At 35.6% G+C, this 22,125-nt stretch overlaps 2 protein-coding genes across 2 annotated transcripts; both read left to right on the top strand.

The window, feature by feature from the left end:
* The first annotated feature begins 4,851 nt into the window (after positions 1–4,851).
* LOC117625473 (receptor-like protein 9DC3) lies at positions 4,852–7,480 on the top strand. The gene is made up of 2 exons (XM_034357022.1): positions 4,852–6,385; positions 6,771–7,480. The coding sequence occupies exons 1-2, from the start codon at positions 4,852–4,854 to the stop codon at positions 7,478–7,480; spliced, it is 2,244 nt and encodes a 747-aa protein (XP_034212913.1).
* Positions 7,481–10,596: 3,116 nt separating this feature from the next.
* LOC117625472 (receptor-like protein 9DC3) lies at positions 10,597–11,285 on the top strand. Its single transcript, XM_034357021.1, has 2 exons — positions 10,597–10,725; positions 10,812–11,285. Exons 1-2 carry the CDS (start codon positions 10,597–10,599, stop codon positions 11,283–11,285), a joined length of 603 nt encoding a protein of 200 aa, XP_034212912.1.
* Positions 11,286–22,125: the final 10,840 nt, after the last annotated feature.

The raw sequence follows: 22,125 nt of genomic DNA, 5'->3' as shown, positions 1-22,125 counted from the left end.
AACTAATAACAATAAAAATCTCAACTTTATTTGAGACTCCTGGAACTCTTTTTCAATTTACTCATAGGGAAGCAAATGGTGTTGTATACCTACTTGCTCGATTCGGTCTACATAATGTGGATATCTTTATTTGGTTTGATGATCTTATTTAGAACACCCTATTATGTGATTTTTTGAGTCGGGGTTAGACTTATTGTTCATCCCGTTGTAATTCTTTGTTTTATTAATAAATTTTCCCTCATTTCATCAAGATTCTCTCAACCAAAAAAAAAAAAAATCTCAACAATCACCGCATCAAGATAGAGGCAATATCAATAAAGAAACTAAAAATGTGATCAATTACAAGCATGAAAGGTTCAACTTTAATAATTTAATTAACAAACAGAGGAATAACACTTGAATTTTGGGGGTTTTTTTTCCCTTCAAATATAATCATATAAAACTAAATGAAACATTGAAAGCACGTATAAAAATTATAAAAAAATTCAAAGATTGTATAAAATAAAATTAAAAACATTCAAAGCAACTTAAAATATAAAAAATTCAAAAAATTAAGCCCTGTTTAGTATTTGATTTGAATCTAATTTTATATCAAAAACAGATTTTAAATTAAAAGCCAAAAAAAACCGATTTTATAGGCCATTATTAAAAACTCAAACTCAAAAACACCAACAAATTAGAAAACATAGAAAGTCTGTTTTTTTCGATTTTTTTTTTTTTTTTTTCTACTCGTCTCATCGCTCGAGCAACGCTTGCTCTGAGCTCAAGCTTCAAGCCTCCATAGCAGAAGCTTGAAGCTTTGTTGCTCCCTCTCTCTCTCTCCATCTCTCTCTTCTTCCCTGTCTCTCATAAGTTACTTTTAGGGCTGGGCATCTGAGCACTGCCCTCGCCGCCTCCTCCCGTCTCTGCGATTCTGTCAGTTGAAGTCTCGGCGTCACACGCCACCGAACAGGCGCGCACCATTGGCTCGTCGTGAGCTGGAGTTTCTCATCTCTGATCTCTACAATCATGTAGATTTTTAGTTCCCTTTTTGTCCTTGTTACTGAAGATTTGATTTATAGCTTATTTATATCTAATTTGATTTTATTTATATGAATTCTTGTGTGTAACCTGATTGATTATTTTTTCATAGAAAGTGATGAAATGCTTTTAGATTTTGACATTATGGGTCCATTGTGTTCCCTATTCTGGTTATAGAATTCATTGGTTTCAATTTTTTCAGTTGTTTTTGTTTTTTGTTTTTATTATCTCATTTGAAGTCTCTAGCACTCAGAAGTCTGAAGGATATTTGCTCAGTTATGCTATTCACATGGGTTGTAATTTCTGAGATCCTGCTTATGTTGAATTGTTCATTTGATGCTTCTCTGCAATTTTTTTTCATGTATTGGTCCTTAAAAGAAGTATTAATATGTTAATCAACTTCTATATTCTATTTAAAAAGAATTCTTGAATATGTAGTCTTTTGCACATCAGCTTGCCATTAGTATGAGCTCTGCAGTCAAAATTAACTCAATTTATTGTGATTGATCGTTTCACTTAACATGACAAGTTTTGATAAGAGCTTGTTCAGTATGTGACAGTAAATATCATGTATTTTGTACACAAGTTTTTTCTTAGACATTTGTTCAAACTAGTAGGAATTGTTACAGAAGAAGTTTTCTACTCAAGTTTTCATTTTGATCAATTTCATAGACACATTATAGAGGTATCAAATGTCAATGTTTAGCCGTAGGGTGCCCTTTGGTTATGGATTTTGTGAGTTTTGTTTTGGACTGGTTGAGCATTACAGAGGTATCTCTCTCTTCATCCACATCTCTCTCTCTCTCTCTCTCTCTCTCTCTCTCTCTCTCTCTCTCTAAGTTATATATAGCCAGTTTTATTGTTTCTTTATATTTGTGTGGCCATAGTTTGGATTTTCCTGGTATTGTCAAGGATATGGCTAGTGAACCATATTGAAGGTTATAGTAAGTTGTTCTACTGTTATGAAAAATCAAGCTTTGAATAGAGTTGTCATGAGCTTGCCCAAATTGGGTTCCATGTAGATTATGTTCTAAGAAGGCTTGTTAGATTTGACAGAGTCTAAGAAGGAAATATTACAGTGCATACCTTACCATGGAATTCTTTATTCATGGATTGTGTTGTGTGTGGTAGCAATTTTGTATCTCAGCTATATCATGGAATTCTTTATCTGCTATTTTAGTTGGAGAATTGTGAAGATTTATTCTCATTCCAATTTTGCAATTTGGTTATATACAAATATGATGGTGTCTGAAGTGACATTATTGGGGCCCTAATGGAATTTTGCACAATTTGCATGATCTTGATGTGGTGGATGAAGAAAGCTCTTGCGCAAATCAAGCAGGGAACACACCCATTTGCATGAGTGAGGACAATGCTAATGAAATTAGTGATGCTAGAGATTAGATAGCCGGAGCAATATCATTAGTCTTAGAATTTATTTAGTCTAGAATATTTTAATATAATATGTATTATTTAAGACTTGAAGATCAATTGAGTTTGACAATCATTATTTATGTATGGTATTAATATATAGATTTTAAAATTAGTATGTTTAGAATAATTTCAATAATGTTTATCAATACCTTAGCTTAAAAAAAAAAATAATAATAATAATAAAAAAAGTTGTTTTCAAGAATTCAACCAAACAAGTTTCCAAATTTTAAAAATTAAAAAACTGTTTTCAAGTTGCATACCAAACAAGTTTTTGAATTTAAAAAAATGGATTTGAGAACTCTTTGTTTTTTAAAATAATCAAAGGTTTTGAGTTCCCTACTTAGATAGGATACCAAACGGGCCCTCAGAAAGTAGATTGACAAAACATGATGGTCAATTTATTAATATGAAGAAGATAGTGAGTGAGTAAAATTGCTGAGCCTTTTTACCAAAAAAAAAAAAAAATTGCTGAGCCAAAGACAAAAGAATGCTCAACCAACCCAAAAGGAAAAGAAAGAGCAACAAAACAAACAACGAAAGTTTTGATACCTCTTCAAAATCCAAACAATTTTTTCTCTTTATCCAAACTTGTACTAAAAAACGACGAAGAAGCCAAAGAAAACATCAGAGGCTGAGAAGGAAACCAGGCCAAACAAAAGACATATGAAGAGCATGCACATCTAATTAATCTCAAAACCATTTTCAATTGACATATGTACTAGCTATAATTTCTATATAGTTCTGAAGGTGATCCTAAATGAGAATGCAAAGCTGCAAATGCTTTTTATTTTTTATTTTTTTACCTGTATGAATTTGCTGTGAAAGTTGATTCATAGATTGGACAAAAGGCCTAGGCCTGCCGAATGCTTAGGGGCAGAGACAAAGTTAGCAGAAGCGCAGAGATGAGAAGAATCAGCGTGAAGGAGAGGGCAAATGTGAATCATATTTGGTCTACACACAAAATGTGAATCATATTTAGACAACTTTTGACTACCAAGACCAAAGACCAAATATCAAATCAAAGTCTTGGTTGCAAAATTTTCCAAAAGCTGCTTGCTTGCTTGCTGATTTTCCGTGGAACAAACTCTAGAGTGATGAACATTTCATGTGCAAGTGATAAAGTTAAAGTTGTTCCATCATTTCCTACAAAGAAAAGTTGGTACCTTTTTTCTTTTGGTCTATGAATTTTCTCTGAAAGTTCATTCACAGATTGGACTAAAGGACTAAGGCCTACCAAATGCTTATTTTCATTATTAGGATGCCCAATTCTCCGAATAAATACAAAGCTGCAAATGCCTTTATATCAAGTTAAAGTCGGACAAAGTGATGTCCATTAATTTGTTGGTAACTTACTCCCAGTACTATCTATATATAATTAAGTTGCAATATGTTTTTTTTATTACTATATAGGAACTAGCTTTATATAGGGTTTAATTATTATATTATTTAGATTTTATCTAAAGGATTGTTTTAACTTTTATGTTGATGACTCCTTTCTTTTCTTTACCCCTAGAGAAAGATAATGGATTTTCATAAAAGAAATTTTTGTTTATGAATTTGCTCTGAAAGTTCATAAAGAGATTGGACTACAGGCCTAGGGCCTACCAAATGCTTAAGGGTCAGATGAGAGCGTGAGGAAGGGGCCAAAGCTGCAAATGCTTTTTTGGACAAAAGGCCCAAGGCCTAGCAAATGCTTAGGGGCAGAGACAAAGTTAGTAGAAGCATAGAGATGAGAAGAATCAGGGGCAAATGTGAATCATATTTGGTCTACACACAGAATGTGAATCATATTTGGACAACTTTGACTAGTAGAAGTTGGAGGTAACATGTGAAAACCATTTGAACATGCAGAAATTATGCTACCAAGACCAAAGACCAAAGACCAAATATCAAATCAACGCCTTGGTTGCAAAATTTTCCAAAAGATTTTCCATGAAACAAAAGTACTTGCCATCTTAGCATTGTGGAAACTTTAAATGCAGAACAACCTTATGCCACGCCGACTTGACTCATGTCGTGACATTATAGATAAATCACTGTTGCCAAAGCTTGTTATAAATATCAACAACTCCAGGATAGAGCTACTCACAAAATTATTTAGAAGAATAGATACTTTTAGATTTTGAAGGAAACATGGGTTGGTTGTGCCTCCTCTTCCTGCTCTTTACTACTTGTCAATTCAACTCTACTTGTTCATCGTCATCTAACTCTTCCTCTTCTCTTTCTTTATGCCATCCCCAAGACAGCTCTGCTTTGCTTCAATTCAAGAACTCCTTTTCTATTGATACCTCTTCTAAACGTGAACTATATAATGGAACAATTCTTTATTCTAATAGGACAATTTCTTGGCAGAAAGGCAAGGATTGATGCGCATGGAGTGGAGTCACTTGTGAAAAGATGACTGGTCATGTGATCGGTCTCAACCTTGGTTCGGGTGGGCTTCAAGGCAATATCCATTCCAATAGCAGCTTATTCTCCCTCGGCCATCTCAAGAGGCTAGACCTCTCTGAAAATGATTTCAGAGGTTCCCCAATTCCATCCAAATTTGGTGGCTTTGTAAGTATGACTCACCTTGACCTCTCTTACTCCAATTTCAGTGGCCCAATCCCTTCCGAAATTCCCCACCTTTCCACCTTGGTTTCACTCAATCTTTCGCAATATTCATTTCCAGTTGTGCCACATGTTGATACTCTTACTTTTAACAGAATTGTTCAAAACCTAACCAATCTTAGGGAGCTTGTTCTAAACGAAGTTGATATGTCATCAATTGTACTTGATTCATTCAAAAATCTGTCTTCTTCTTTGAAAACTCTTGAACTCTCTGATTGCCACTTGCAAGGAAAATTCCCAGAAAGCATTTTCCACCGACCAAATCTTCGACTCCTAGACTTACGCTATAACTATAACCTCACAGGTTATTTCCCCGAGTCTAACTGGAGCAGTCCACTCGAAGCCTTGCGGCTCTCTTCTACTAGAATCTCAGTAGATTGGCATCACCTGACAAGAAATTTCAAGTCTTTGAGAGATTTGTCTCTCAGAAATTGCAGTTTTGTAGGATCATATCTTGCATTTCTTGGTAACCTCACACAAATCATGCGGTTGGACCTCTCGTCTAACAATTTTGGTGGCCAAATCCCATGGTCATTCTTTTTAAACCTTGAGAGCCTCGTTTACTTGAATCTTGCTTACAACAACTTTGTGGGTCAGTTTCCAGAAGTTGATAGCAACTCGACATCGAACTCTTCTTTATATGATTTTTCAAAACAACAACTGGTGGGTCCTATTCCTCGACACTTAACCGTGCTCATTTTATATGAGAACCAACTCAACGGAATAATACCATCTTGGTTAGGTAGTTTGCCATCATTGGAGTATTTAGACCTCAGAAGTAACCAACTCAGCGGTAATATCATTGAGTTCCAAACTCGCTCTTTGTTATGGCTTTATTTAAATGATAACAAGCTGGATGGCCTGATCCCAAGATCAATCTTTGAGCTTGAGAAACTTCAGTCGCTTGTTCTATCATCCAACCAACTCAGCGGTAATATCATTGAGTTCCAATCTCGTTCTTTGTCAATGCTTTATTTAAGGAATAACAAGCTGGATGGCCAGATTCCAAGATCAATCTTTGAACTTGAGAATCTTGATTACCTTGATCTATCATCCAACCAACTCAGCGGTAATATCATTGAGTTCCAATCTCGTTCTTTGTCATTTCTTTATTTAAATGATAACAAGCTGGATGGCCTGATTCCAAGATCAATCTTTGAACTTGAGAAGGCTACGGAACTTGATCTATCATCCAATAACTTGAGTGGCACTGTGGAGTTTGGATCCAAACTCCAAAGTCTCAGGGAGCTTAATCTTTCCTTTAATCATCTATCCTTGAGCTTCAACCATTTGAGAACCTGGCCTCAACTTGACTTACTAGGTTTGTCCTCTTGTAACATAAGTGAGTTCCCATAATTTCTAAGAGCCGCACCAAATTTGGGCACGTTATCCCTTTCCCACAACCGAATCCAAGCCAACATTCCCAAATGGTTGTTGGTTTGGGGAAAGATTCATTGGGTTATTTGGATCTTTCTCACAACTCTTTGACTGGCACTGTAGGACCGCTTCGGTGGAAAAATCTTTACTATCTTGACCTTCGCAACAATTCTCTCAGCTCCCAATTCCATCACCTTCCACATCTTACTTTTTCATATCAAATAATCAATTCACTGGAGAGATACCTCCAACGATCTGCAGCCTGAGTAGCCTTCAAATTCTTGATTTGTCTAATAATAAATTGAGTGGCAAAATTCATCAATGCATAGGGAATTTCAGTCAGAGCCTCTCTGTTTTGAATCTACGGAATAATAAATTTCATGGTGTGATTCCTGGCACATTTTCTGAGGGAAACGTTTTGAGAAATCTTGATCTTAATGAAAATCAGTTGGAAGAGTCGTTGCCGCAATCTTTGCTCAGATGTAGAGAGTTGGAAGTTCTAGACCTTGGAAACAACAAAATTCAAGACACATTCCCAAATTGGCTGGAATCTCTTCCGAAGTTGCAGGTTCTTATCTTGAGGTCTAACAAATTCTCTGGTGAAATATGCTTTCCAAAAACTAAGTTTCCATTCCAAAAAATGCATATCATAGACCTCTCCAACAATCGGTTTAGCGGTCTCTTGCCAACAAAATATTTTGAAAATTTGACGGCCATGATAAACTCGCAAGAACATGGACTGAAATATATGGGAGGGCTCTACTATCAGGATACTGTGGTATTGACAATTAAAGGCTTCGAAATTGAAATGAAGAAGATCCTGACATACTTCACAATTATTGATTTCTCAAACAACACTTTTAGAGGAGAGATTTCAAGTGTAATTAGTAAGCTTAAATCATTGAAGGGGCTTAACTTTTCTCATAATGAGCTTACAGGTACAATTCCACCATCATTTGGCGAAATGAGCAATCTTGAATGGTTAGATCTGTCTTCAAACAAACTTGTTGGGGATATTCCGGAGCAACTGGCAAATTAGACGTCACTATCAAAGTTCAATGTTTCAAAAAATCAACTTGTGGGGCCCATACCTCATGGCAAGCAATTTGATACATTTGATAATGATTCATATAGTGGAAATACAGGATTGTGTGGATTGCCACTTTCTAAAACATGTGGTCCACATCAATCATCGCCACAGAGCACGAGAATGGATTTGATTGGAAGGTAGTGTTGATGGGGTATGCATCTGGGGTGGTAATTGGAATATCTGTGGGCTATCTTGTACTCTCTAACAGAACACCCGATTGGCTTGTGAAAGTGGCCGGCATAAAGGGATGGCGTAAAATTGTGAAAATCACACAGCGACGTGCTTGAAGGTTCCATTCCAAAAGTTTATCTATTTTCATATTGTATATCATTTCTTATGAATATTGTATTATGTCAAAGCACCAATAAATATGCATGAATTCGAAAAGAGGATCCTCTTTACTTTTGTTAAAGTAGAGTAATTGCCAATGCATCTTGTAATTGTCAAACACAGCTGACAAATCAATTCAATGAGTACACGCAATTTGGCTTAACTATGTTATATACTCCTATAAATCTTCTCATTCCAAAAAATACAAAGAAATGAAAAGAATTAAATCAGTAAATAGCATGCATAATTAAGTAATATTTGCCCACAAAATTGAGGGTACAAAACTTAAAAATTGATTATGACCATATAATTGATAATTAATTAATCAATTTTGGTTGAGGAGTGTACGTGGCTGCAAGTTCTCGGTTCGTATTCTTCCCACCTGACAAAACAACTATTGTTACCAACGATTGGCACTGAAGGATTAAAACACATGGCTTGTAGCTGTAGTTTGTAAAGTTTAGGCATTTTGGAATATCGCAAAAGATTGACATGTAGAGCACTTGTGCCCCTGTTATATGAAATTTATGAATTACCTCATCCATGTGTACCACAATTGCAATGGATATTTTTGAAAGATTCATCCACAAGCTCAAGGAAGTACCAAAAATGGGGAGAATCTATAAGAGTCATGAATTAGTAAATTCGAGGAAAGCAGAAGATGACATTTAATCATAATGCTGCAGTTAATACCTACCATAGAGATAAATGGGTAAAAGAGTAGGGAATAACTCAAAATTAGCTTAAACAGTAAATGACTACTGTGTTGCTACCCTCACTCCTATCTAATATGCGAATCCCTCCTATTCATTGGTTTTGGCCAACATATTTGCATTTTCAGGCTCAAAGAAGCATCTTCGTACCAGATTATTTGTTGCAAAAACTGCCTGATTCCTTCATTTGAATGAATGTGTTAACTAATTAATTAATCTGCTTAAAAAAGAGGGGGTGAAAAAAAAAAACACAAGGAATTCAATCCTTAGGAAAATGTAGCAAATCTTCAAACCTTCCAAAAGTTATGAAATAATAATATGCAGATCAAATTACAAAAAGAAGAGGAGAAAAGAAACAACTATACCTTTCGCCTTTGAGCGAAGGAGGCAGCGGTCTGAGTTTGGTTTATGGGTAAAATTTGGGGGTTTTTCGTCTGGGTTTCGGGGGGGTCATTCGATGGTGCAAGAGGCAATTAACGGGATTGAGAGGGTGAGAGAGTGGCTGACGGAAGACTGCAATGTGAGAATAAGATGGAGAAGCGACGTGTCAATTGCCGAAGACCAACGGACATCGTCATAAAGGTTATCGAAAAAACTGAAACCTGTGAAGCCACGACAAACGATCCGAGAGAACGGAGGATCTGAGTCAGATGGAGAGGTTGAGAGAGGAGGGAGGGAGGAGGAGGAGGTGGTTCAACAGTTGTGAGAGAGAGAGAGAGAGAGCTCTGCTTGCCTGAAAAAAGCACACCTAAAATATGAGGGGTAAAAGAAAGAAGGAAGGGTGTAGACGATGACGTGTACTTACAAGTTTTGTTGGTACAATGACACGGTGGAGGGCTTTTAGGCATGGTTTTTAAGTTGTTCGTGCCTTTAGTGAAGATGGTGGAGGGCTTTTAGACACGGTTATTAGTTATCTGTTCCTTATTTGGTAACCAATTCAAATAATTAGTCACAAAATTTAGTAATCCGTCACTAATAGTATTTTATCGACTGTTTGCATTATCAGTATCTAATGACATTCAACAGATGATACTTTTTTATTAGTGTCTCTAAGACATCGATGACAGTTTTGTAATTTAAATAAATTTCAAAGCCTCTTTGTTATGTTGTAAATGAATTTTGGGTGTGTATTTAATATAGGTTTTTTAATTTTATTTTATATAATAATTTGAGTCCATACATTGAGTATAATATTGAAGTTTTCGTCAAGCTGACGGAAATTTGTTAAAACCATCCATTCTTCCACCATCATCTTCTTCCTCTCTCTTTCATAACCACATCTAGAGAGAGCAAGCATCACCTCTCACCACTGGAACCCTTCGATTTCAAGCTTTATGATTCCATTTCTTCCCCTTTTCTCTTCTGGCAAAACACCAAAGAGTGTGATGAAGCTTTCGTCAAGCTGCTGAAAGAGTTACTCAAGCCACCCATTCTTCCATTCTCCATCTTCTTCCTCTCTCTCTCTCTCTCTCTCTCTCTCTCTCTCTCTCTCTCTCTCAGCCACATCCAGGGAGAGCAAGCATCCCCGAAACCCTTTGATTTCAAGCTATGTTCTTCCATTTCTTCCCCATTTTCTCTTCTGGCAAACCATCCAAGAGCTTAATGAAGCTTTCGTCAAGCTGCTGAAAATTTGCTGAAGCCACCCATTCTTCCACCTTCATCTATCCCTCTCTTTTCCTTAACAAATCCTTCTAAAACTCCCTCTCCCCTTGCTTTGAACCTCTCTTTCTCATGGATAATTCAGGCTTTCTTTCTCTCATGCTAAACTCATGAATGCTCAGCTCCCATGACACAAGCTTCTCAAGCCAAGCCAAAGTATTTATCTGTAAGCAACTATTGGTTTCGTTGGTGAAGGAAACCAAGGTGTTTCCTAAGGCTCCATGAACCTTTCGAAGCACTTTTGAGGCCTAATTCTTGAAGTCAGACACAGAGACAACTTCATCCATTTGCTCTTTACAGCAGCCCAGGCCCATCTGTAATTCCTGGAACAAAAAAGCCCCCACAAAAGGTATCCACGCTATCATGGACCTCTCCAATAATCGGTTTAGCGATCTCTTGCCAACAAAATATTTTGAACATTTGACGGTCATGATAAACTCGCAAGAACATGGACTGAAATATATGGGAGGGTGCTACTATCAAGACACTGTGGTAGTGACAATTAAAGGCTTCGAAATTGAAATGGAGAAGATCCTAATGTGCTTCACAACTATTGATTTCTCAAATAACACTTTCAGATCAGAGATTTCAAGTGTAATCAAAAGCTTAAATCATTGGAGGGGCTCAACTTTTCTCATAATGAGCTTACCGGTACAATTCCACCATTATTTGGCAATATGTGCAATCTTGAATGGTTAGATCTGTCTTCAAACAGACTTGTTGGTGATATTCCTGAGCAATCGGTAAATCTAACATCACTTGAAAAGTTCAATGTTTCAGAAAATCGACTTGTGGGGCCCATACCTCATGGCAAGCAATTTGATACATTTGAAAATGACTCATATAGTGGAAATACAGGATTGTGTGGATTGCCACTTTCTAAAACATGCAGTGCACATCAATCACGGCCATCGTCATTCCAACAAGATGATGATTTGGAGCATGGGAATGGTTTTGATTGGAAGGTAGTGTTGATGGGGTATGCATCTGGTGTGGTAATTGGAATATCTATGGGATATCTTGTATTATGGAACACCAGATTGGCTTGTTAAAGTGGTAGGAAGAAAGCAACATCGTAGAATTATGAAAATCACAAAATGACGTGCTTGAAGAAACCATTCCAAAAGTTTATACATTTTCATATTGTATATCATTTTTCATGAATATTTTAGTATATCAAAGCGCCAATAAACTTGCATGAATTTAAAAACAGGATCCTCTTTACTTTTGTTAAAGTAGAATAATTGCTCGTGCATCTTGTAATTTGTCAAACACAATTGACAAATCAATTCAATCAATTCAATCAGTACACGTAATTTGGCTCAGCTATGTTATATACTCCTATAATTCTTCTCATTTCAAAAAATACGAGGAAATGAAAAAAATTAAATCACTAAATAGCATAGATAATTAAGTAGTACTTGCCCACAAAACTGAAGGTACAATATGAATCAACTTAAAAATTGACTATGACCATGCAATTGACAATTAATTAATCAATTCTGATTGAGGGAGTGTACGTGACATGCCCTTTGGGAGTGCAAGTACAACTGCAAGTTGTAGCGATATACATATTTCTCAGCTCGATTGTTTGGATAAGGTGCGATGCTTTTTAACTATTTTTTTTAGCAGGCAATGAAAAACAAATAACGAAAGTTTTGATACTTCTTTAAAAATCCAAACAATTTTTTTCTCCTTATCCAAACTTTTTTTCGCATATTTGGACAAGTATTGACCAAAGATACTTACCAAGACCAAAGACCAAAGATCAAATCAAAGCCTGGTAACTAACTAGTTACAATAATTTCCTAGTTACACCCATCTGACAATATAGATGCTTCACCCTCGATGTCAAAAGATGCTTGCTTGCTGATTTTGTAGGAAACAAATGTGGAACTCGTGACATTGTGCAGAACATATGACATTTTTGAACAGTTAAAAAGTTTTAAATACAAAAATACAAAAATTAATCCACAACAAGTGATTGTGTCGGTGACATGTTTTGACAGCAAATTGGATAAACTTTAAAAAAATGGCTTAAATGCCAAAATGGTCTCTGTGTTTTACTACATTGGCTTATTTAATCCCTATATTTTCAATTTAGCCAATTTAGCCAATTTGCAAAACCGTTAAGAATTAATGAGAGCGTGATGAAGGGAGCAAAAGTCAAGAACGATTTTGATGTTGAATTTATGATATACTTGTTCCTAGCTTCTTCAATACACAATTTAGCCAATTTGGTCCTTGTACTCATGACTTTTAGTTAATCTGATCCATTCCGTTAAATTTCAATTAGATTTTTTTAAAAATTATTTAAATATTCATTAAAAAAATTAAGAACTAAACAAAAATAGAAAAATCCGCCTTTCTCAGCCACCACAACCCTTCTCTCTTCCCCCTTTCTTCCCAGCAACAACCCACAACCTTGTCTATCCCTACCCCAACCGCTTTCTCCCCACCCAAAGGCCCCAACTCTAATCTATCCCACCCCTAATCGCTCTCTCTCTCAAATAAAAAAAGCAAAAGGCCATTACCCCCCGACCAGCTCCCAGCGAGATCTTCCCCAACCCAACCATTGCGTAGCCATTTCTCCACTACTCCAATTGCTAAGCAGCACTTACCCTCCCTGACTATGCCCATCCTTTTTTTTCCATGTTTTTATTTTTATTTTTCTAGTGTTATGTTATTGATATATTTTTAAATCAATTCAATTTTTTTTAATTAAAAAAGCTTTATAGGTTTTCAAAATAAAAAAGAAGAGATTATTATGTTCATATATAACAGCAATTTTAATGGAATGACCAAATTGAATAACGATCCTAAACACAAGGACCGAATTTGCCAAATTAAAAACACAGGAACTAAATTATCCAACGTAGTAAAACACGTGAACCATTTTAGTATCTAAGCTTTAAAAAATTGACCATAAGTTCTCAACTCGTTACTTTCATATAATTGAAGTCTTTAATTTAGTCAAAACAAATATGAGTAATAAATCTGTGAAATATGTTACGGAAAAAAATGAATGCTTACCCTTAATTCGGACTTAATTGCTAAAATTATAAAACTATAAGATTATAATTATCAAAATAGAAATGACATTGAGGGAATTTTTTTTAGGGCGAAAATGAGGGAAAAAATAGGGCTGGCAATGGGTCGTGTCGTGTCGGGATAATAAATGTGTCAAGAATGCTCAACCCGAACCCAACCCATTTAATAAACGTGTCGTGTTGGGTTCAGGTCTTCTTTTATCTTGCGGGTTTCTAGTCGTATAACGGGTTCATAAATAATAACATGCATGTTACAAAACTCACAACTTGAATTTTAAAAAAAAACAAAGAGAGTAGAGAAAATATAAGGAAAATAAAGAAAGGAGAGAGAGAGAGAGAGAGAGAGAGAGAGAGAGAGAGAGAGAGAGAGAGAGAGAGAGAGAGAAGATTGAAGGAAAGAAAGAAAGAAAAAAGAGAGATGAGAGAAAACTAAAGAGAAGGAAAAAAAAGAAAAAAAAAAAGAGAGAAGAGGAAAGGAAAAGAGAGAGAGAAAAAAAAAAAAAGAGGAGAAAGAAGAAAGCAGGAAAAAAAAAAAAAAAAAAAAAAAAAGAGGAGAAGAGAGATGGAAAAGAAAGGAAAACACAAAATAAAAAGAAACATTATAAATATCAAAAGACATACAATAAAATCACAAAGTTGTTTGTAGAATGGTGAATAAAATGTTTGAGAGAAATAAGGGTGGTAGGGGTTTGAAACCCCTTGTTTGTGACCCGTTTAATAAACGAGTTTGACAAGCATTCATTAAAAGGGTCAGAACGGGTTGACTAGAAATTGACTTTTTTTTTATCTTGCAGATTAAACCCGCTAATTTCTCGTATAACTTTCGAGTCGTATCTGAAATTTCCACCCCTAAGAAAAAGGCACAAGCATTCGCAAATATATATGTGATCCACATTGCCTAATGAGTGGGTGAGTGCGTAGCGGTGGTGACCATTCAAAAACTCCTTTTCTATTGATACCCTTCACTCCTATTCTAATAGGACAATTTCTTGGCAGAAAGGCAAGGATTGTTGCACGTGGAATGGAGTTACTTGTGAAAAGATGACTGGTTATGTGATCGGTCTCAACCTTGGTTCTGGCAGGCTTCAAGGCAATATCCATTTCAATAGCAGCTTATTCTCTCTTGGCCATCTCAAGAGGCCAGACCTCTCTGAAAATGATTTCAGAGGTTCCTCAATTTCGTCCAAATTTGGTGGCTTTGTAAGTATGACTCACCTTGACCTCTTTGACTCCAATTTCAGTGGCCTAATCCCTTTCGAAATTTCCAACCTTTCTAGTTTCACTCAATCTGTCCCTAGCTGATGGCTTGAACAGAATTGTTCAAAACCTAACCAATCTTAAGGAGCTTCAACTGTCCGATGTTGACATTTCTTCAGTGGCACCTGATTCCTTCAAGAATATCTCTTCTTCTCTGCCAACTCTTGGACTCTTTGATTGCCACTTGCAAGGAAAATCCCCAGAGAGCATTTCCACCGCCAAATCTTCGTCTCGTAGATTTAAATTATAAGTGTTTTCAAAAACATGCCTAAGCGCGCTTCGGAGCGTGCGTCGGAGTGAGGCGGAGGGAAATCGCCTTAGGCTTATGAATGTTTAACTTGTTGCACGCTTAGCGTAGCAAGCCGTGGTGAGGCGTGGCGAGGCATGCTTGGCGAGGGATGGAAGGCGAGAAGAAGGGCCGCTGTCTGCAAGCCAGAGCGAGAGGAAGAAGACAACCTCGCTTGAATTATTTTTTGGAAGGGTTTGTTTTAACGAAACAACGTTGTTTCATCTAGTTACTTAAATTTTTTTTAACGAAACGCACATTTTGGGTGTTTTTTCTTATAAAGCAAACATCATGCCTTTTAACCCCCCATTGAAACAAACAATACTTCCCTTTTATTTTTTCTTCTAAATAAATACATTAACGGATAATCTGCATCACTTTTAATTCTCTCCATCAATTTTAATGGACCTATCTGTATATCTCTGTATGTAATTCTCTTTGTACTAGATTCATGTATATATGCATACATACATATATATATATATGTTAGTTTTTTATTTTATTTTATTTCCAAACAACACAATATTCATAAAATCCACTAAAAATAATACTCAAGTCCACACATAAATGCCAAATATTATAGCATTTGATGTTTTCATGATGAGGAGTGGGATGCATGAATTGAGTTTTTCTTTTGATGTTGAATAAGTATTTTATGTTTTGGGATTGATTTTTACACTTGAATGATAATTAATACTTATATTTGATAGAATAGTTTGGCTTAATAAGAATTAGTAGTACAATTTATCCATATTCTATTATTTATAATTTTTTTATTAAATTAAATTAATGTTCAAAAACTTACACCTCATATAGCGGATTAAAAACGCTTTGCCTTTTAAAACATAACCTCACAGGTTATTTCGCCAATTCTAACTGGAGTAGTCCACGGTTCATAAGGAACTTGCTAGTCTTTCGACGATTCTCTCTCGGAGCATTTGGAATCCCCATCTTGGTCAGTCCGTAGCTCTCTCTTTAGAGGGCTGGTGACGTGTTTCGAGCTTCACCTGCTCGTTTCTGTGGTTGATAAGCTTATCTTTTGTTTGTTGCTCAATTGTGCATTTTGCTGTTTTATTTCAATTTGTATTTATGTTTTTAACTTCTGTTTATCTGTTGGTATCAACATCTGGGACAATCGTTCATGTGATATCACAGATTAGTTATTCTGTTGTGCCTCCTTACTGGATTGCTGGTGTTGTAATTCGAACACCATAAACTTATTTGATTCTTCGTCGTTCGAACATCTTTATACCTCAACTTTGAGATGGTCCCCGTCCGTTGGTTGTTTGAAATCGACAAATTGGGAAGCATTTTAAGGCCAGTAATGGCTGAAGAGCTGAACTCACCAACCAGGCCAGCATCATTTACAGTGATTGATGTCAAACAGCCATTACTACAAGCTATCCTAAACCAATTCAGGGGGGCATCCATTGGAGTCAAAGGTCTTTGAATCCATGAAACAAGAACTTTCCCATAAGGGTCTGCATTACTCCTTCTCTGTATAATGTATTGACGTATATGGCCAAAATTTACATGGAAAGTAATAGTCTATGCAGGAACCAACTTCCTCAAACACAGAAAATATAGAGCCAGAAACAAATTCGAATTAGAGAACAAACAGAAATAGAAACTTCAATAATATCATTCGACTTGGAAAAAATTTGTTAATTCAGAATCACATCCTCAATTTCTTTATTCTTAGCAATTAAAGAATTGGTAATCAATTAATTACAAAGTGGAAACTCTAACCTATACATCATATCATATACAACAAATAACAGAGCCAAGGTGGCCTATAACCTATGCTCAGTTTCTATACTTCAAGAACAAATCTCGCCTTCCTCCCACCAGATTTCTCCTTCCTCCCAATCTCCATTCAAAAAGGCTTCCTCATCTTGACCTTGCAACTCATCATCTTGCTTGAGGTACACATCCAATTTCTTAAGAGGCAATCCGAGGCTGACCTCTTGACTGCCACAGCCGCACAGCATCTCCAGTTGTTTGAGATCCTGTAAAGGGTCCTCAAATTGCACTGACTTCCCCATATTCGAAATGGTATAGCTGTTAGAATTCACAGACTATGATCTGTTTTTTTAGGTTTTGGATTATTGATAGATGGAGCTCATGTAGGAAGAGAGAAAACACAGAGAGAAAACTTGGAGAAGAAGAAGATGAAAATTGAGTCTGTTATCTCGCTTAGTCATGCACAAGCTGCGCAGTACAATATAACCGTTAGGAATTGAATATTCCCTTTTACATCATCCAATCTAACCATTGATTAAACTATCCTATGAGATAGCTACACCTGGCACAATTCTACTACAACTAAGAATACATCTCAGCTATCCATTGGACTGTGATCCAATGGTTCACAATTAAACAACAAACACACTCAGTTAAAAACACTTATACTTTAACACTCCCTTCTAAGTGTTTAGCTGAAATGACTCCAAGCTTGCTCCTTAGATATTCAAACCGATCCCTTGCCAATGCCTTCGTAAAGATATCTGCATTCTGCTCTCCAGTTCTGCAGTATAACAGATCAATCTCACCATTTTGCAAAGCATCACGAATGAAATGAAATCTTCTACTTATATGTCTTGTCCTGTGATGATGCACAGGGTTCTTTGTTATAACAATTGCTGAAGTGTTGTCACATAGAATTGGAGTAGCCTTAACTTGTTCCTCACCAAAATCAGATAGAACAAATCTTAACCAGACTGCTTGAGCTGTAGCTTCAGCTGCACTAACATATTCTGCCTCTGCGGTAGATAGTGCTACACTGCTCTGCTTAACTGATGCCCAAGAGAAAACACCTGATCCAAGATGGAAAGCATAGCCAGAAGTACTCCTCATATCATCTTCACAACCTGGCCAATCACTGTCACAATATCCAACCAACATTGCCTCTTTTCCTTTCTCATATGCTATGCCATAGTCTAGAGTACCTTGAATGTATCTAAGTACTCTCTTGGCAGTTCCCATGTGCTTCTTTGTAGGTCCATGCATATATCTAGCCAAGAGACTTGCAGCAAACATGATATCTGGCCTTGTTGCTGTCAGATGTAGCAAGCTTCCAACTATCTTTGATGTTATTGGCATTGCTGGAAAACTTGTTTTCCTTAGATCCATCACATGTTCTGCAATTGCTTGAAGGCTAGATGCAGTGGGTTTAACAGCGGTGCTTCTTCAAGTGGTGGTTGTAGTATTCATTTAGGCTTATGGGTAGTTTTATAGGGTTTTGGTTGTTTTGGTTGTTTTGGTTTGTGGGCTCTACTTGATATCATGCTCAATCATAGTGATGTGTGCTATGTAGTGTGGCTTTTGTCTTTTTACCATGTTAGTTTTATTGTTCAGGTGGGGTTCAAATTTTGGATGTTTTGTTTATGTCTTAGTTTTATTATTGAAAATGATTTAATAAAGTTACTCTTTCATTAAAAAAAATTTAAAAATTATAGTGACCAAAAATATAATTTAGCCCATTTAACTTGTTGCATTATTAGAACAACTATCTTTGCACTTAGGGCCAAAAGTTGAGAGAGAGAAAAAACCTTAGCCACTAGGAAAAACTCCATGGAGGGAGGAGGAGGAAGAAACGTCACTATCTCTCCTCCCCTTCTTCTCTTCTCGTCTTTTCCTTTTAGGTTAGTGAATAAGTCCACTGGGGCATTTTGAATAAGAAGTCCTTTATGGTAATTCTTCTGAGCCATCCTTAGATTGAAGTTCTCCATCACCCATTTTAGACTATGTTCTCAATCAAATCCTTCTCCCAAAATCCATTTTCTAAGACTGTTCATGTTCTCTTTTGGTTTTATGTCTTCTTTGACGGAGGATGATGTAAATCATTCAATTCTTCTTTGGCAAGGTTATTGTTTTTGTTCATTTGTTCGCTATTATGCATAGATAGATCATTGGAAACCATCTTTTCCCTATATATGTTACGGATGCGGTGGTGGATGTGGTCGTGAGGGCCAACGCTTCTTCAGGTGATGGTGGTAGGATTTATTTAGGCTCATAGGTTGCTTTATGGTTTCGGTCATGTTGGGTTTGTGGACTTTGTTTGGCTTTATGGTTAATTGTAGTGATGTGGGCTAGTAATTTTAGTGTGGCTTTTGTCTACTCTAGTTTTGTCTTTCACATGTTAGTTTGTTGTCCTCTTGGGACTGGTACTTTAGATTTCTTGTTGCAGCTTATTTAATGAAATTTACTTTGATAAAGAAAAATAAAAATAAAATTTTAAAACTTAAAAACTTAAAAACTTCTTGTATTATTTTCCTTGCCACTACATATCCTTGTGAATCTACCAATCTCGTGGAGCTCTCAGGGGCTGCATTATTTGCTAGAAAAAAATGAGTAGCTTCTATATATTTCTTAAACAAGCTTGAACATAATGAAAATTGAAGGAACCAGTTGTGATTTCACATGCATAGCAGTAGAGTGAGTGGATGCCGTCAACTTGCAGGATCAATCACATGTTTCTTCATGTGTTTCATAATTCTGTATATGCAAAAGATTTATATCACAAGAAAACACAAACCTACAAGGGCTACTAATTAAAGTTTATATATGTTTCCAAGATTTGTGATTAATCTTCCTAATATTGCTCCACGTGACCTCAATTAGTTTTAGCTCAGTGAGAAGGTTTTGTTTCGACTTGAAGTGGAAGTAAAGAAAATCGATTCCTAGAGCTTAGTTGTTAGAATGCAGTCAACACCTTTGAAAATTCGTCGGAAAGAAACTACCCATCTCACATCTCTGCATGAATTTCTTCTGTTCTGTTTTTGTAATATTCTTTTTGTTTTTTTTTTAAAAAAGAAAAGTAATTATTGTATTCATAAATTAGACACAAAAATCATAAGAAAGAAGGGCCAGTACAAATACATTCAAAAGGTTAATACAAAGATAGAAGCATAATAATGTTAATCCATATACATAAAAACACACTGACAACATCAAGCACACAAGATGTATCTCCACTAATAACCTCATAATAGGGAAATGAAACTTTAATTTGATCCGGTAGTTTTACCTTAATTTTAATTCAGTTGTTTGAATCTAAGTCCCACATAATTTCAATTGGGTCAAAATCTATGATTCCGGCAATATGACTGTGAAATCATGTGCAATTTTGTCAATTTCTCATTACAAATGATCGTTGTACTAATTTGTTTGAAAGAGTTAACAACGCACATGATTTAAACGTGATTCTGCACCACATAAAGATAAATAAAATTTTAATTAAAATTTTCCGTAAACATTTGCTTTTATAATACTAGGAGAAAATTGGTCGGACTTGTTTATTAATGAACAAGTTTGATCAGCAGAACACTTTATAAAGCCACAAAATTATATCAGAATACTGTCAACAACATGAAGATTTTGAACCATTCACACAAGGAAGGGGATTTCTATTGACCCCTCGCAGATTTTCTCTACATCCCTAAATGCTTTTTTTGTTGTTTGATAATATAGATTGGTTGGATGGTAGGGCGTATTAATAGAAAAATGATCTTCTACCACCTAACCGGAGCATTAATAGAAAAATATGACTTCATCTAATTATATAGAATATTTTTATGAGGCATTCCACGATGAATTTTTTAATATGATATATAACAATGTCATTTAGTGTTATCGATCCATTAATATTATAACATGTGTATATGTGTTAATACTATATTGTAAAGAATACATCATCATTTACATACTTACGACACATGAATTAATAAATATATGAAGATTTATTAATACTATAAATCAACGTCCACAATGTTATGTGAATTAGATTTATTTCTTTGTCACTTCGATTCTAAATACATAAGCATGCTATAGTACTATATAAAACTCAATGCAATCTTTGCAAAATTATTCTATGTACCAGCAAAAAGCATCAGTCACTCACACAGAAAAACATGGTGAGGGTAAATTTTATTTTATTTTATTTTTTTTTTGTTTGGGTAAAAAACTATGGTGAAGGTGATCAGGGACAGACCCAGGATTTCAAAATGGGGTGAGCTAGATTTTAAGTCTGGCTAAACTTTATAAGGAGACTTATGGAATTAATCATAATATTATATAAATTTAATTTAAAGACATATCATTTTTATTTTATTTATTTAAAGAGTCCAATTTTACACCAACAATGTCATCAACAATTGATATATGTTTTAAAACAGTCCTGATCTCTTGGACCCCTGTAGTCCAAGAGATTTATGGTCACTCACCGTTGGATGTAAATTCAATGGTTCACTCATTTATGACTTGAATCGGGTAATAATCATTTATGTCATATTGCATTTATATATATCATTTTGAACCATTGGATTAATATCCAACGGTGGGTGACCACAATCTCTTGGACTCCTGTGGTCCAAGAGATCGGGACTGATGTTTAAAATTAACATTAGTTGACAACTCACAACTCATATTGCATCTTATTTAGTATATGTGTTTTACAGTCCCGATCTCTTGGACCACAGGAGAAAAAGAGATTGTGGTCACCCACCGTTGGATATTAATCCAATGGTTCAAAATGATATATATAAATGCAATATGGCATAAATGATTATTACCCGATTCAAGTCAACCGTTGAATTTACATCCAACGGTGAGTGACCATAAATCTCTTGGACTATAAGGGTCCAAAAGATCAGGACTGATGTGTTTTATACTAACAATAACAAAAGAAAAACACTTGACTGGGCTATAGCCCAGTTTGTACACACTGCAGGTCCGTCCCCGAGGGTGATACACCATTCTTTCTAAGTCTAAATTGTTCGTAAAAGCTATTGTGGGTTATTTTGAGAGAATCTCGACGGTATAAGGAAAACTTTATTAATAAAATGAAGAATTCAACGGGATTTTTAACATTATTAACAAAGCTTGTGAGTTATTTTCTTAACTTTCTATCATCTTTTTCTTTTTCTTTTTGGTCTTTAATTTCCACCTCGTGAGCGTGACAATTAAATTAAGCACATGTGATTTGATTTACTGCTAGAAACATCCAGACCGTCAATGTCGACTTATGTGGAAGATTATCAGATCCTCAAACCCTGATGTATCAAATTTGACTTCGGATTGAATACAAAATACAAAAACAAAATGGAAACCAATTCTGAGTTAATAATGATAAGATCTATATTCCATAACCAATTGGAGTAACTTTCATTTTAGAAATTTACTATCACTTCACTTCGATCTATATCTATGTGGAGGAGGCTTATCTTTCCGAATCCAAGCTAATCAACAATTACCTAATTATCCTTAAACGGCTCAATCTTGTTTATTATCTCAATTAAT

This window comes from Prunus dulcis, chromosome 4 (assembly GCF_902201215.1).
Source record: "Prunus dulcis chromosome 4, ALMONDv2, whole genome shotgun sequence".
NCBI classification, from domain to species: domain Eukaryota; kingdom Viridiplantae; phylum Streptophyta; class Magnoliopsida; order Rosales; family Rosaceae; genus Prunus; species Prunus dulcis.
This window is presented reverse-complemented; position numbering and strand designations above follow the sequence as displayed.

Bases quoted from the DNA above. Each gene is read 5' to 3' on its own strand.
- LOC117625473 (XM_034357022.1), top strand. From the start codon at position 4,852: ATGACTGGTCATGTGATCGGTCTCAACCTTGGTTCGGGTGGGCTTCAA. The intron at 6,386-6,770 runs GTTTGTCCTCTT...ATCAATGCATAG, and splicing joins GCCTCAACTTGACTTACTAG to GGAATTTCAGTCAGAGCCTC.
- LOC117625472 (XM_034357021.1), top strand. From the start codon at position 10,597: ATGGACCTCTCCAATAATCGGTTTAGCGATCTCTTGCCAACAAAATAT. The intron at 10,726-10,811 runs GTAGTGACAATT...TAACACTTTCAG, and splicing joins GCTACTATCAAGACACTGTG to ATCAGAGATTTCAAGTGTAA.